The 17,298-nt window shown below is 39.0% G+C and overlaps 1 protein-coding gene across 1 annotated transcript in view; it reads left to right on the forward strand.

Annotated features, from left to right (window-relative positions):
• The first annotated feature begins 255 nt into the window (after positions 1–255).
• Positions 256–17,298, forward strand: part of TRUB1 (TruB pseudouridine synthase family member 1) — a 28,838-nt gene continuing 11,795 nt past the window's right edge. The window contains exons 1-4 of the mRNA XM_061162735.1: positions 256–584; positions 4,207–4,305; positions 10,786–10,841; positions 15,830–15,911. Of these exons, the coding sequence (XP_061018718.1) occupies positions 296–584; positions 4,207–4,305; positions 10,786–10,841; positions 15,830–15,911 (526 nt within the window). The 5' untranslated portion in view covers positions 256–295. The remainder of the gene's footprint in view (positions 585–4,206; positions 4,306–10,785; positions 10,842–15,829; positions 15,912–17,298) is intronic.

The raw sequence follows: 17,298 nt of genomic DNA on the forward strand, positions 1-17,298 counted from the left end.
CTTGGTGTTTGGGTTCGGAAACTGTGACTTACACCTGCGGCACCGAATTAACCCTACTTAACAAGCAAACAGGATGACAGAAGGAAAACTACTCCATCAGAGCCCTCAGAAGGGTCAGCGACTCTCAGCCAGCACGAGGAAAGCAAAGACTACAATTCCCACAAGCCCTTGCGATCCCACCCACCCGGGTAGCTTCGAAGCAAGGGAAAGGCAGGGGTGGGGGTGTCGGGCGCACTGCTTGTTGCGTCATTAGCGTGCGACTCCAAGCTACAAAACCGGTGTGGACTACAAAAGCATGGCAGCTGCTGAAGCGGCGGCGGTGGTGTTGTCGTCCTCTTTGAAACCAGACCCAGCCCCAGTCCCCGAAAGTGCAGGGACAGCTGCAGCAACGGCCGCCACATCCTCAGCGATGGCTGCAGCCGCGGCGCTTGCGGCCGCGGCCAGGACCGGATCCGAAGCCACGGTCTCCAAGCCCACGTTGGCTACTAAGCTGCTGTCGCTGAGCGGCGTGTTCGCTGTGCACAAGCCCAAAGGGCCCACTTCAGCCGAGTTGCTGAATCGGCTGAAGGAGAAGCTGCTGGCAGGTACTGCAGCCGGGTGGGGACCAGGCGGAGGCCATGCGGTCGCCGTGAGAGCGGAAGCCGCAGGGAGCACGCTAGGCTTTTTGCCCTTTCAAGGCTCACGTGATAAAAGGAAGGGAAAGGGAGAACGACCACTGTATAAACTCTGGACAGAAATCTGGAGCGTCTCCGGCTAAGACTTGTCCTAACGTAAACTCCTGTAGCCTAGTTGGCAGTTGTCGTTCTCAAGGGAAAAAAAAAACAAGAAAAAACAAAATCTACACACCCACAAATAAACCTCTGCTCTTGGGCATGCAGTCCAATTTTCTGTAATCTAATCCCTCAGAAACCTTTTGTTTGGCTCACGTAAGTGAACTGTACCCAAATGAATCACTGGCTCTCTACATTCCAAAGCTGCTTTCTTAAAAATATGTTGGAAATGTGGATATTACTTAACCAAGACTTAACACAGTGTTTTTCACAGAGTGGACATGAGAATTATTTAAAGTCTCTTGTACAGATGCAGATGCCGATGCCTAATCCTTACCCTCTCAGAAATAGTGATTCTGAGGGTATGGGGTGTTTTTAGGAAACTCCATCTTTAAACTGTTGTTCCTGGTGATTTTGGTGTAAGCAGTCTATGGACCACATTTTATTGAACACTATAACTTGGTCATTTCTAGAGCATTCTTTTTGTTTGTTTCTTTATATACACTGGGAGAATATTAGAAAATTCTAAAGGATCTCACAGTTTGTCAATGCAGTAGTTCGTTTCATACAGTGAAATCAAGGAACTTTTAGTTTTTTTTTTTGACACCTGCAATAAGCCAAATCTGAAAGACACCGATTCCTCCTTAACTGAGCTCATAGTAGTAATTTCTGTAGCCTTTGGTGATAAAACTATTTAACTAGCTTTTCAAGGCCCTCCAAAGTCTGGCCCTGGCTTATTTTTCCATCAAATCAGTACAGGAAATTTCTTTGAATAGTGTCCCCTGGCAAATGTTACTGCTTCCCTTTTTATTGCAAAAACAAAGTATTCTGGTAGGAATTTGTTAATTAAAACTGACACAGGTTCAGATGTTTGTTGGTAAATTCCTGAAGATATTTAATACCTGTGTTTTATCTGCTCATTCTTTTGTTATACTTTCATTATACTTTGTTACCTGTAAGGATGTTGAAGGAAGGAATTACATCAGGGACAAGCCTTGTGGTGTCATCATGGAGTTGATTCCTTCATAGAATTGCTTTCCTTTGGCCTTCTTTGTTAGCTAAGCTATGGCATTTTTGTTCCTCAAAGTAATAATTTCTGTTCTTTCTTTCAGATGGGTTTCTCATAGGATTAAAGCCATAGCCTGGCTTTCTGGTTAGTTGATCTCCAGGAACTGAAATTTCTTGTTGAAACTTAGTTAAAATTGATGGTTTCCAAGCTGTTGCTGAACTGTCTTCTGGAGGCCACTCACTCAGAAGTAGACATTCTCATCACTCTCCATTTCTATATTGCTTGTGATTGGCTGATTCTATATTTATGTTAGCTAGACCAGGGCTTTCTAAATGCTATTCTGACTGGTTGTCAGAATTTACCTGGAAGGTTCTCTTAAAGATACAGATTCCAGAACACAACATTCTAATGCCAGCCGGGTTTGACAGTCGCTGATTTAGGCCACAGTTAGTTGTCACGGCCTCTATTAATATTCCTTGCTTTTCTTTACATTGATTCATCTGGCACTAAAATCTCTGCTCTTCTGTCTTTTTGAAACCTTCAAGGCCTAAAACATAGCAGAATTTTATAGCTATAAAAGATCTTGGTAAATATTCATCATCCATGATGCCAGTGGGGTGAACCAGATTCCAACATAGTAGAGGCCAGGTGTCTTCAAACTTGGAAAAAGGGAAAAGCACAAAGGGAAGACAGTAAACTTTAGAGCCTCCATTCTCCAAGCACCTTTAAGTTAAAAATGCAAAGAGTTCCCAAAATGTTTCTATAAGTACAGTATGAGAGAGCCATAATGGGTTACAGGTGAAGGTGAAGGGTTTGAAGTCTAAGCCTAACCTTAGAGGTTCACGTTAAAGCATATCCTCATGTCTTTCCAAACATGGGGATGTCGTAATCAGAGAGTAACATTAGAATCATGTCCCAGACACCGGAGTTCTAACTCACTAAGGTGGTAATTAAGTGGTGATTACAACCCAGCGCATCCTTTTGGCCATTTCAGCTGGCTTCTCCGCTGTGGCTCCGCCTTCTCTCCTTACCTTGATCTGTCCTTGCGTTTCAGTTTCTTTTACTCTGTTTTCCATCTTCTCTGTGTCCGTGGTAATGCATGCATGCTCAGTCGCTTCAGTTATGTTGGACTCTTTGCAACCCTATGGACTGTAGCCCACCAGGCTCCTCTGTCCATGGGTTTTCCAGGCAAGAATGCTGGAGTGGGTAGGTAGCCATTTCCTTCTCTAGTGGATCTTCCCAACCCAGGGATCAAATCCTGGTCTTTTACATTTCCTGCATTGGCAGGTGAGTTCTTTACCACTAGCGCCACCTGGCAAGTAAGGAACGTTTTATGGGTTTGGAAAGGTACAGATCAAGACGGCTCTTCCTGCTTCTGTCTCCATGCTCATTTGAAGTCTGGTGGCCAGTAGTCTCTCAATATATTGTTATTTACCATGATGATGATAACAGCATGTTGGTATAGAGCTTTGAGTTTCCAAAGCACTTTCAGGTAGCATTATTTGATTTTATTCTTTACACTAGGAATATGAGATAGGCCATATTTTGTTTTTTTCCTTTTCTCTTTTTAAAATCTAAATGCTTTGGAGTATAAGTGGCATGTTAAACTGTTACCTTCTTCCCATGTAACCTTTTGTTGAGATTAGCTTCTTTAAGGAATTGGTGACTTTTGATTAGGAGAGGAGGGCAGATATACAGATAGTCTGGGGACTTAGTATTCTCAGAAGTAACCCTGTATGAGATATACTCCAGATGTTTAGGTAGCTGGAGTGGCCAGCAGAGAACACCAGGGGACAAGAGAGATTTTAGAGATGGAATTGAGGACTTTTAAAACTAGCTGCCTATGTAAAAACTTCTTTTCATCATCCTCCATCTACCAGCCCACTACTGCCAGGAATTTACTGGATCTTTGTGGATTAGTGTGGATATTTACCCACTTAAAAAAATTTTTTTTCCCTTACAAAATGGGTTCTAGTTTTTTGACAACTAATTTGGGAATACTGTTTCTTTGTAATTTAGATAGTGTCTGTATATTTAAAGTCTGTTCTTCAGTAATGTTGTAATCAGTTCAGTCACTCAGTCGTGTCCGACTCTTTGCGACCCCATGGACTGCAGCACGCCAGATTTCCCTGTCCATCACCAGCTCCCAGAGCTTACTGAAACTCATGTCCATCAAGTCAGTGACACCATCCAACCATCTCATCCTCTGTTGCCCCCTTCTCCTTCTGCCTTCAGTCTTTCCTAGCATTATGGTCTTTTCAAATGAGTCAGTTCTTATAATCTTAATATATAAAGTTTGTACGATGCTTTTTATTTGTTTTGAGTATTCCATCCATGCCGCCTCATCCTATGGTAATGGAGATTCTACTTTGTTTCTCTCAGTAATTACTTTCTTCTTTTTTTTTTAAATCCCATTTACTCTTAAAGAAGCTGGAATGCCTTCTCCAGAATGGACCAAGAGGAAAAAGCAGACTTTGAAAATTGGGCACGGAGGGACTCTAGACAGTGCAGCCCGAGGAGTCCTGGGTAAGAGATTCGAATGGAAATTTGATGTAACTGCCACTTATATAGAAAGAAATATTGATTAAGAACAGACAAAATTGACTAAAGCTATGCTATTTTCAATCTACTTGGAATATTTCACATCTACTAGATTTACAGTGCCATCTTCTCAAGAAGCCCTTCTACAAGGTATAGAAGGCTGTTAGAAATAGCCACTTTCATGTGTGGAGTGTGGATGGACCTTGAGAAAGGGTGTGTATCTGTGCAGAAAAGAGTTAACACAGCAAGCCTGAGTTCACTATCTTTCTGAGGGCCTGCCTGCATTTGGGGACCTGGATTTGGGGTTGAACCCACCCTTCTCCATCCGATAAGCGTGGTTTGGTGTGCCTCAGTGGTTTGTGTAAGCAGTGAGATTTATGCTGGACACCTGCTCTCCATTTTGGAATCTGCAATTTTTGTCCCACCATGCAGTGAGAGGGTGCCTGGATAACCATTCCTCTCATCCCCTCCAATAAAAACTTTGGATGTTGGGTTTCCAATGGGCTCCCTTGAGCAGGAATATTGTACACATGTTATTCCTTTTTCGATTATGGCAGGATAGAGGATGCAGCTGTGTAACCTTAGGATGTCACTGTAGGTAAATCTTAGCCATGGATGAATCTTTCAGCGTGGGATAGTCTTGGGGACTCCTGACACAGTATATGACTCTTTTTGTTTTTTTGCCTGTATCTTCAGAAGATGAACCTTGTAGTTCCTCAGAGGAAGTCACTTTCTCTTGGGGACATTAGTTAAGTGTCTTACTACATGTGGAGGAAGATTGATAGAATTGATTGAGGGAAGAAGAGTCATTTGTCTTTTTTTCTTCCACCTTTTTAATTTGTTTGGGTTTTTTTTGCATCTAGTAGAGGTTCTGAGGGAACATCTCAGTGGCTCTATGGTAAAGAATCCGCCTGCAGTGCAAGATCTGCAGGAGATGCAGGTTCAGTCTCTGGGTGGGGAAGACCCTCTGGAGCAGGGGATGGCAGCCCACTCCAGTGGAGAATCCCATGGACAGAGGAGCCTGGCAGGCAACAGTCATAGGGTCGCAAAGAGTCAGACACGACTGAGATGATTTAGCACACATGCAGAAATCCTGAAGTCTATCTTTTTAGACTGCCAAAGTGTGTATCCGCAGGATGGGGTATGTTTTTAGACACCTTTTTAATAACTGTATCCATAGTCACAGAAATACACATTTGGAATTCTCCCTATTTCCCCCTACCCCACATACTAGAAACAAACTTTTATGGAACAAGCCTACGTTTTTACATGCCCTGGTGTTTTTTATTTTACTCTATTCCATTTTTTTTTACAATGTTGATCATAATCCCCTAAATTGATTTCATGCTGCCCTAATGGAATGTGACTCATGCTTTGAAAAATACTGTGCTAGAGCATCCAATCATTTTATTAGAGCTAAAATTAGATGCAAATAAAAACAAACCTGATCTAAGCCAGCCAAAGGAAATGAATGCTTATTTAGAAGAAAAGGATAAAATTGGTGAATAAAATTATATTTTTCAAGAAAATTGGAAACAGTATATGATTTGCATTTTCTAAAATTACAGATTTTATGTGATGCATGTTGGCAGAAACATCTTTACTTGAGGTTAAAACAGGAAAAAACACATGAAAATTCATTTTCTGAGTTAGAGAACTTGAATAGGCAAATTCTGACACGTTAACTACTGTTTCTTACCATAATAATTGACAATCACTTATTGAGCACTTACTATGGGTGAGGTCCTGTAGGTAGTGAGTGGTAAGATCAAAAGTTGAACCTGGACGTGCTAAGTGTTAAAGTCTCTGCCCTAACCTAGGATGGCAAATAGCTGGTACTCCTGCCCTTGTTCCCCATGTCCACAGCAGAAATTACTAATCAGTCAGCATTCTTTACCATTCCTTCCAGAAGTGGGTTCATGATTCTTGTCAGTTCAGCTCTTCTTAAGCTCTTCCATTTTCTAAGCCGTCCATGCGTGCTCAGTCGCTCAGTGGTGCGACCCTATGGACTGTAGCCCACCAAGCTCCTCTGTCCATGGGATTCTCCAGGCAAGAATCCTGGAGTGGGTTGTCATTCTCTCCTCCAGGGGATCTTCCTGACCCAGGGATAGAACCCACGTCTCCTGTGTCTCCTGCACTGGCAGGTGGATTTGTTACCACCGAGCCGCTTGGGAAGCCCCTTTCTAAAGCACAGGAACATAAGTCCAAGAAGAAAGGGGATAAAATATGCGTTTATTTATGAATAGACCAATTGTATTAATTTATGACTGTTGTTATTCATTGGCATGCAGAAAATAGTGATATTCAAGGCACTGGGTAAAGAAGTTTATTTTTTACCCTAAATCTAAGGGATCTTGTTGAAAGCTTCCATTTTAGTATTGTGAAGGGGTGGCATTTGGCAGAGATTTGTATGAGTGGAAGAAATTGCGTTGGAAATAATTTTCTATTTAGAGGGTTAATTTGTATTTGATCACACATGTCCTTCAATAGTGTGTTTGTATGTCAAAATTATTAATTTTTTCCCTAATACCTGTGATTTCTATTGAGAAATAGTTTTTTAAAAAGTAGATATTTAGTTACAGAATAAGGGAAGTTTGTTGTCTAAATTCTACAGACTGTTAAGCAAAGTTGATTTTTGGTGTATGGTGAAATGAACACTGGGCTGTAATCATCATGGGTTGTATACTGGCTACTTTATTTACTAAGTACGTACACCCTGAGCAAATCCCATAACCTCCCAGAATTTCAGTTTATCTCTTAAAAAGTGATAACATCTACTGTAATTCTCAGAAGGTTTATTGGAATATCTTAGGAGATGTCTCGGAGAAGGCAATGGCACCCCACTCCAGGACTCTTGCCTGGAAAATCCCATGGACGGAGGAGCCTGGTAGGCTCCAGTCCATGGGGTCGCTAAGAGTCGGACACGATTAAGTAACTTCCCTTTCACTTCACTTTCATGCACTGGAGAAGGAAATGGCAACCCACTCCAGTGTTCTTGCCTGGAGAATCCCAGGGACGGGGGAGCCTGGTGGGCTTCTGTCTATGGGGTCGCACAGAGTCGGACACGACTGAAGTGACTTAGCAGCAGCAGCAGCAGGAAGTGTCTATAGTATACTGATATATACTCTACCCTGTGAAGAGCTTTGTTAAAGGGCTTTTTGTATTATTGTTGTTGTTTTTAACAAAACTGGACCTAGTGGAGAAATATACTTTTACTTTCAACATTTTAGGCTGTTTTTGCTGTTTTGAGGGGGAAATATTGATGGTAAAGATTTAAGAGTTTAGCTGACAATTTAAAATATAATCTGAAATTCAGGTTTATAATTCTATTAGCCTATATTTTATATAAGTACTAGAAATAGTTATAAAATGTTTTCAAATGTTAAATAACTTACATATAATACATATATATTATATATAAAGCATATATAATTCTATAAAGAGGGCTTACAAAATTCTGAAAAACTCTGTGGTATGCAGAATAATGACTTCACTGAAGATGTCCATGTCCCAGTCTCCAGAACCTATAAATATGTTAGATTACATAACAAGGATGCGTTACAGTTGCACATGGAATTAATGTTGTTGATCAGTTGACTTTAAGAGACATCCTGGCATATCCTGGTGGATCCAGCGTAATCACAAGGGTCTATAAATTGGAAGAGAAGGCAGAAGCGTGTCAGAGAAGATGTGGCGATGGAAGCAGAGGTTGCAGTGATGCGGTTGCTGGCCTTGATGAGGAAGGGGGTCCTGGGCCAAGGAAGGTAAAGAGCCTCCAGAAACTGGAAAAGGCAAGGAACCTCCCCTGGGAAGCCTCTAGATAAAGGTTCTCCCCTCAGGCCTCCAGAAAAGAAGGCAGTGTCTTGACCCCTTGATTTGTACCGTAGTAAAAGTCACCTCAGATTTCTGACCTCCAAAACTGTAGGATAATAAGTTTGTGTCGTTTTAAACCACTGTGTTGGTAATCCGTTGCACAAGCAGTAGGAAGATGATATTCAGTATAAATTACTTAAAATGGAACTAAGTTTTGATATACTATTTTCAAGTTTAACTTTAAAACTTAGAAAATTATGGTGAAAAAAGTTAGAAAATACAAGAAAACATAAAGTGTAAAGTAAAAATTTTCCATTTTCCAACTTCCAGCAATAATTTTTGTCAACACTGTGGTTATATTTCTCCCTAGCTTTTTGCCTATGCAGATTTTTTAAAATTGAGCTATTATATATATACTCTGGGCTTTCCCGGTAGCTCAGCGGGTGAAGAATCCACCTACAGTGGATTCAGAAGACACAGGAGACGTGGGTTCAGTCCCTGGGTTGGGAAGATCCCCTGGAGGAGGAAATGGCAAGCCACTCCAGCATTCTTGCCTGGAGAATCCCCACGGACAGAGGAGCCTAGCGGGGTCGTAAAGAGTCAGAAACAACTGAGCCCTTGACAGAGGAGACTGTATACATGTACAAGCTGGATTACTCTAAGATGCCTTCTTGTTTCACTGTGGATCACTGAAGCAGCAGAGAAATCGTCATCCATCCAGCCTTTTAACTATGATAGAATCAGACACATCAACCTGCTCTTAAGACACCCTGCACTCTGGCTGATAAACCTACTGTGCTCATCCTTGTGTCTGAGAATTTGTCAACTTGTTCCTTCTTTAGAACACACTTCTCTCGTCTGCGTGTTCAAATCCTGTACATTCTTAAAGGCCTAACTCTGAATGCCTCAGTGAAGCATTCTCTGGACTCTGCGGCCATGTAGAGTAACCTCCTACAGTAGTTATCATCTGTGTGTTCATTTTGACACATCATGTATTGTTGTATTGTTATTTAATGTTATTCTCATTAATTCAGGCAACTTTTTTTTTTTTTTTTTTTTTTTTGAGCACTTGCAGTTTCCCTCGTCTGTATTCTATTTTGCCCATGAGATTATAAGCCCTTTCAAAGTCAGGATATGTGCTATTCCATTAAAAGTGTCCTTGGGATGGAGTGCCTGGTAGCTGCTTGCAAAATATTGATTGTGGTTTCTTGAATGGAATGAAACTGAATTGAATCTTTGTTATGATTATACAAAGTTTTTGCCTCAGCAGCAGGTGCTCTCATTTGAGCTCAACAGAGGATCCCGAAGGCAGAGAGTGTTAATGTTAGCCCTTGAACCACTATGACTATCAAAGAAGCTGAGAGGGGCTTTGGGATAGACTTTATGAAGGAATGGGGATGTGAGCTGTGTTTCAAAGGACGGACTTTGAATACTTTACTAAGAAGTTGGTGCTGTAGGCATTGGGACCCTATTGAGGATTGTTCAGGAGCTTTGTGCCTTGAAGTTTTCAGAAATGGTTATGAAATGGTATGGATTGGAAGAAGAAGAGATAGGATATAGAACAGGGAGGTTGATTTGGGCTGGTGGCAGTGAGAGGAAAGCCTGGATGAGTAAGTTGGCAGGGGGATGAGGAGAAGGAGGTCTGCTGTTAGTCTGGTTGGAATTTTAATTCTAGCATTTACTGGTTGTGAGATACCGGGCAGAGTTCTTAGACTCTTATGCCTCAGTTTCATCAGCTATCATAGAGGGATAATCGTATCATCTTGTTTTAAGGATTAAATGAGCTAATGAACGGAAAGCACTTAGAGTAGAATTTGATACATGGTAAACTCAGTGGATCATATCTGCTATAAATATTCATGATAATTCATTCAACTTGCCAGTCATTTCTCTTTGTTTCTTATAATTCTGAATTGCGACGGTTGTATTGTGTGTGCTTTTGCAAAATTGTATCCACTAATGAGAAATACTTCCATTCTTATGAAACTTTGCTTGCTGTTAAGTGAAGAAATGATTACATCCTCTCATCTTTGGCTGGTGAAATGTTTTGTTACAAGGATAATGTTTGAAACTGAGGAGACATGTGGGCCATTGTACTTTTTATTTGGTCCATGCAAACATCTACTCTCCAGACTCACATTTTACCCTGTATTATTCTTTGTGTCTGGTTGATTTGTTATGTTTCTATTTTCTTGATTGTATACTGCTGGGCACAAATCATCTTTAAATGGTTCATTAGTTATGATGATAGCTTTTGCTTTTTGTTTAATAGTGGACCCTGTCAGAGAGTTTATCATACCAAGATTAACTGTAGCGTTTTTTTTCACTGATGCCCATGTAAAATTCCAGTGAGTCCTTGGAGATTTTTTCAAAACTTTTTGTTATCTAATTGTCTGGATTGAGGTTTCTAATATTATGTTTCACACTTAAAGAAAGAAAGAAAGTCTCTCCCCCACCCCCACTTCAGAATTTCTTACTTGCATGACAAGTTCAACTGATTGGAGTCATAGGAGCCCTGACATTATGCTAAATAAATGCTTTTTCTAACTTTACATAAGCCAGGAAATTGTGCCCAATGTATGTCATAAAGCATCTTTTTAAAGCCTAGTTTTCACAATAAGATGTCATAATATCTCTTTCTTTGATTCGTAGTGGTTGGAATTGGAAGGGGAACAAAAATGCTGACCAGTATGTTATCAGGGTCCAAGGTAAGAAGACTGGAATGGTTCTGTTTTTCTTGAATGTTTTCTTAATGACCTATGTGTTGGATTTTATCAGTTAAAAAATAAACTGTATAACTTGCTTGAATGAGTGTCAACCCTGGGTATTAATCACAGTGTCTATAATCATGATATTTGAGATTCAAAATAGACTGTAAATTCATAATTGAAAAGTAAATTTGACTTACCGAAGCAAAAATTTTGTGGTACCTATAATTTAAAAATAGATGTGTTTAGTTTTTGTGAGGGATTTTTTGGTATGTTTCTTTTTGTTTGTATAATTATATTTCTTAAAGAAAACTTACAGATCATAAATTCTGTTAGAAGATTTTTTTTAAACCTTAGAATTTTTGTAGAAACAATATCATTTTGTAAGCCATGCAGTTTCCAACAAAAGACATGTTTTGTTCAGTGTTTACAAAATGTTTACTAACTAAAAGAATGGGGCTTCTTAAAGATGATGTTACATCATTCCTTGACTGCATCCAAAAGCATCTTTAAGGCTTTGAATAGGAGAGGGAGGAGGGATTAAGCAGGGACAGGACAGGTTCTAAACCTGGGCTTTAGGCCTTGAGTGAGAACCGTCACTGAACTGGCAAGGTGGAAGGAGCCCAGAGACATGTCTAGATGTCAGTGTTTCACCTCTCTGGGCCTCTTCCAGCTTTAAGAGAGAGAATAATATCTGTATTCTAATTAGCAGCTAGATGCTGGTTTTATTAGCTTGGACTTGGGACCAGTGAAAATGGGGAAGATAGGAAATGTGGAAAACGTGGAAGGAAGATTAATATGCCATTAGGAAGGGGAGAATTTCAGCAAGTTCCTGGACTAAACTTTTTGTTTGTTTTAAAACCCTTGTTGCAAGTGGGTTATAAATAGTTGGTAAAGTGCTTTCTGTCCAAATTTTTCCTTAGAAAAGAAACTGTGGTCAAAGACCATTTAAAAAACTTACCATTTCACTGCAGACTTTTATTAAAAATATAATTAATATCAAATTGCTAAATAAGTTTCTAAGCACCTTCATTTTCTGAACTTATCTCGTGGTGGGTACTGGCCCTTGGGCCAGACTGTTGAGGGCCAGAGGTCTAAGTAAGTTTTTCTTAAAATGAAAAGCCCTGGAAAGCCTATTGCCTTTAACATCCCATTTTAGTTAGTAGTTGGCATAAAAGCCTGTCTTTCAGTTGGGAAGGATCTTCATACCTTAGATAAGTGGAAGAATTTCCAAAATCACAGAATGTAACAATTGTGTTAGAATGGAGGAGTTTGACATTGTACAGTAATTTGTACAGTGTATTTAAATACTGACACGTAGAGTTTGAATCTGTTTCTGGTACAGAATTTTCCAGTTGCTTAATATATGTTTAATTCTAAAATATAAACCATGGTTATTTTGAGACAAGATTATGGGTGATTTTATTTTCTTTTTTCATACTACTTGGTATTCTTCAAAATCTTTATAATGAAAAGTCACTTTTTAATAAAACAAAAGATATATTTTACATTAAGGCATTTGTTTGTTTGTTTGTTTTCCCCACCAAGATAAAATGTTAAGTTCACTGAAATATTCATTATACATCCCCCCCTCAAAAAAACCCATAAGTACATGTAACACATTATATGTTTTTGAAAGGTTTTACATGTAAATTCCAGACACATTTCCAGAAGTATGATGACTGGAAAAATACATGCATCATTGGCTCTTGTTTAAATTTTATTTATCACAAATCATTTTGGTATTCAGCTAGGAAAGCTCACTGTATGACTACAGTGAAATCGCTGATCTTCAGATGACTGTAATGTAAGTAGAAAACTCCAGGTGCTTCTTATTATAGAGACCTAGTTCTTGGGTACTTCACCTTTGCAATATAAGAGTTGTTATTATCTTGGTAGCTGTTTGTATTTCTTACACTTTTAATTTTAAATTATGTACTTGTGGTTCAGCCGGTAAATAATCTGCCTGCAATGCAGGAGACCTGGGTTCGATCCCTCGGTTGGGAAGATCCCCTGGAGAAGGAAATGGCAACCCACTCCAGTATTCTTGCCTGGGAAATCCCATGGACAGAGGAGGCTGATGGGCTACAGTCCATGGGGTGGCAAGAGTCAGATGCGACTTAGCAACTACACCACCACCACCACCACTCCTTATATGCATTCCTGCCCAGTCAGATCAGAGCAAGGTTTAAGAAAGAGCCTTTCCTTGTCTTTATCATTAGCTTTCTCTTCTGTCAGGCTTTGCTCTGCCAATGATCAGCTTTATCTTGAGTCATTTTTTTCTCGCTGCATTCTCTTTTGGGATTCTGAGTGTATTATGTAAAAAAAGCACATAGGTTTTCTGCACAGTGCCTGTTATACAAAAGTTGCTCAGTAAATACTGTTATTACTGTTTCCACGTGTTTCGTCTATCCCCAAATCTCTCTCTCCTGAGTTACAGGCCTGTTGGATCGCTCTGACTACAGATGCCATAGACATTAATTTTATTCAAGCAATTTCTGTTGGAAATCTTGAATGCAGTTAATTTCATTCCTTTTATTTCTATCTCTGACTTTCTGATGGCCTAGGCAAAAACATGGCATTGATGAGAAAGAGGAAGCATGCTGGTTATTTAAGGAAGAGACTTTATTCTGGGTATTAAAGTCAGAAAGAAATTTTTTACAGTAAGGGAGATTGAATGATAGATAGTGGTTCTCAAAAATAGTTCTACAACATGTGTATAAGTGGCTCTGCATTGAAATACAACAGGTAGAATGATTCTAAGGGAGTTAGGTGAACACATCCCTTTGACTTAACTTGATCTAAGTATGGAATATAGCTTACCCAGAAGAAAGCAATAGATTCACAGTCCCTTTACTGTCTTCCCTAAATTACACTTTCTTTGAGCCAGTCATTCAGGAGAATCTGGATGGCAGATGTACTTTGAAGTAACAGGCTTTGATGAGGTTTTGGAGTGTTATCTTTATTAGCTTCCTATATTGCTGATTAAAAGTTGGTTATTTATATGTGCTTTTGAAACCAGATGAGCCATGGAAGGGTTGATGTTCTGTTATGAGATTGCTAGTGCCATGAAAATGCTCTTAACTAGCATTTTCCAGGTATAATGCTACTCGCATATCTATGTGGGGATAAACCATAGTGCCTGTAGGCAAAGCCAGCATTTCAGCAGAAAGCAGCTTTGTATCCCCTCCAACTATTGAATGGGTATCATCACTGGGGTATACAGATGTTTCCCCCAGATGTGTTCAGAGGCCAGTAATTTCCCCCAGGTGTACACAAGCATTTTTAGGTTACCTAATCAGTGTCAACTGCAAAGTGTGACTTTAATAAAGCTCCTCCTGTGAAACTTAGCAGCAGCTCTCTTAAGATTGGAGCATCTCTAATCCACTTTCTCCAGAGGTTCGTCCAATTTGTACCTTTTCTTTACACTCTATTAATATTCATTATATTTCATAAGTACTATATTCAAAATTTTGAAGGACTTAACATTTTATGCGCTGTATAGAGCTGTTCCTTGTTAATGAAGATATTCAAAACCATGTTTCGGTGTGGTAGCATAATAAGCTTATCATTAATAAACTCATATTTCTGCAAAGTACTCCATCTTAAATTGCTCACATAACTGCCGATTCTTTTCAGTGAGAATTCTGTTCCTTGCATTTTTCTCGCTAATTCCTGTGATCCTCAAAATGAAATTTGAATTTGACCAAACGAGAAGAGAATAAAGAATATGTAGTACAGTGTGACCCAAGATAGAAAGCAGAACAATCCTCAGTTAACTAGGAGTGATCTAATTCTTCACTTGTGAGTAATGAGCAGTTCTGAGAAGTGACTTTTATCCTTTCAGAGAGCTTAAGACGTAGCCATTTCTCCTTACAAGAAACACATATGTACATTATCTCTGCTATACTAGTTTTTATGTATTTAGCTTTTGTTTAAATGCATAATCAAATTCCTAAGACTGAGCTTGGTATTTCATATAAGAAATGATAATTAAAAATTAATTTTAATTGCATGTGGAATAAAATTATTGCAGTCCATGGGATCACAGAGTCGGACACAACTTAGCGACTGAACAAAAACAAAAGATTATTGAATCCTGTGATGTTAAGTAGGGGATTATTGTACCATTATCTCTACTCCTAGATATATAAAAAATTTTTCCTTCACAATCTTCACTGCCCAGTAGAAAATTTATTTTTTTTAATTTTTAATTTTTTAAAATAAATTTATTTTATTTTAATTGGAGGCTAATTACTTTACAATTTTGTAGTGGTTTTGCCATACATTGTCATGAATCCGCCACGGATGCGTTTCCCATGTGTTCCCCATCCTGAACCCCCTCCCACCTCCCTCCCCATCCCATCCCTCTGGGTCATCCCAGTGCACCAGCCCCGAGCACCCTGTCTCATGTATCAAACCTGGACTGGTGATTCGTTTCACATATGATAATATACATGTTTCAATGCCATTCTCCCAAGTCATCCCACCCTCACCCTCTCCCACAGAGTCCAAAAGACTGTTCTATACATCTGTGTCTCTTCTGCTGTCTCACATATAACTGATTTTTTAAAACTTTTTGTACAGTGTTGGATGGCATCACCAGCTCAATGGACATGAGTTTGTGCAAACTCCGGGAGATAGTGAAGGACAGGGAAGCCTGGCATGCTGCAGTCCATGGGGTAGCAAAGAGTCAGACACAACTTAGTGACTGAACAACCAACAACTGTATATTTATAAGCATTGATTATCAATAAAATCAGGTTTTTCTTTGTCATGTTGGCTGGTTTGGAAAGTTTGTGAAAGTTCCTCAATCTATACAGTGCTTCCCACATATCAACAACTAACCAAGCAGTTACAGTCTATTGATTTTGCCTTTTATTTTGTATCAGTTAGGTTTATTAGTAAGGTTCTGTATAAGCTTTAAGACATGCATAACAGTTCTTTACCTTATGGCCTGTTTCCCTCTCTTGTGTCTCTTCCTCTAGAGATATATTGCCATTGGGGAACTGGGGAAGGCTACTGACACGCTAGATTCTACAGGGAAAGTAACAGAAGAAAAACCTTATGGTATGAAGCTCGTCATATGTAGTCCTTATTTCTAATATTTAAAGAAACTTTCTCTGAATTTGGAATTTAAAAATAAGTCTCTTATGTTTCCGGTGATTTTAATTGTCAGTACATTTCTTTAGGTTAAAAAGGTTGGAAATTGTTTATTACATTGTTGCTTATATGGTATGCCTATTAGTAAAGAATTGCAGTAATTGACTTTTCCTATAATCAATATTTTTTTCCCAATTATTTTTATTAGTTGGAGGCTAATTACTTTACAATATTAGAGTGGTTTTTGCAATACACTAACATGAATCAGCCATGGATTTACATGTGTTTCCCATCCTGAACCCCCCTCCCACCTCAATATTTTTTTAACGTGCAGAATTCTTCCAAATAACTCCCTTGGCAAAAACCACATATACAATAGATACGATTTAGGACATTTTTCCTAGTCCTAGGTGAAACAAAGCAGAGAAATTCTCTTGCTCGATTTTACCTGCATTGTGTCATTGTTGTTGTTTTGGTTTTGGTGTATATAATTATCCCATAGCTGTTGAAATAAATGTCCTAGGCTTAATACGTTAAAATTGATCATATTCCTGTGCTTTTGGAGTATGCAAAAAGATATAACAAAAGAAAAGCTATTTCTCTGGAAATAAAGAGAACTCACTGGGGCGCACTTTAATTTTTCTACCATCCCTTCTTTCACTTCTTTAAGAAAGGATGGATAAATGAAATGGTTTCCTAGCAACTCTCATAGTGCTTATGCTATTTATAATGCAGCAGTTGTGGTTTCTGTACGGTCAGTTCACCTACATCATTATGTCATCAACTGAATTATTTGTAAGCTTTCTGTTCTGTTTTGTTTTTTTGCCCGTGCTTAATGTTATCTTTTTTAATGTAGCTTTAGGCAGTCTAACATCTGCTTCCCTGTGTTTTTGTGTTGAGTGGTCTTAATGTATATTACATATTCCCCAGTAGAGAGACCAACCTTCTCCTTGTTCATAATGGCTTCTCTTGTCCTGTTAACATTTATATGTGGCTTAGTATCTTGCATGATTAATCAAGCACCATAATGAAAAGAAAAATCAACCAATTTATTTTGAGTCTTTTAAAAAATAGATGTTGAATTAGCCTTGAAATCATTATTATTATTATTATTATGGAATAACAGCATATGCCCACTTAATGGAAACCCAACCATAATCTTCAGCCAGAATGCTTGTGAGATTAAAGAGGCCTAGGAGGATGTCAGAGATTTCCAGAGTATCCTACATTATATGTCAGTTTATATATAGTTAAAAGAATGGTGAGGTGGTAAAATTGGTGAGACTCATTGGTTGGATGGGGACAGAGAGGAAGTTGTTTAAAAAAGATCTAGGTTTCTGGGTTTTAAAACTGT

This window comes from Dama dama, chromosome 15, assembly GCF_033118175.1.
Source record: "Dama dama isolate Ldn47 chromosome 15, ASM3311817v1, whole genome shotgun sequence".
In the NCBI taxonomy this organism is placed as follows: Eukaryota; Metazoa; Chordata; class Mammalia; order Artiodactyla; family Cervidae; genus Dama; species Dama dama.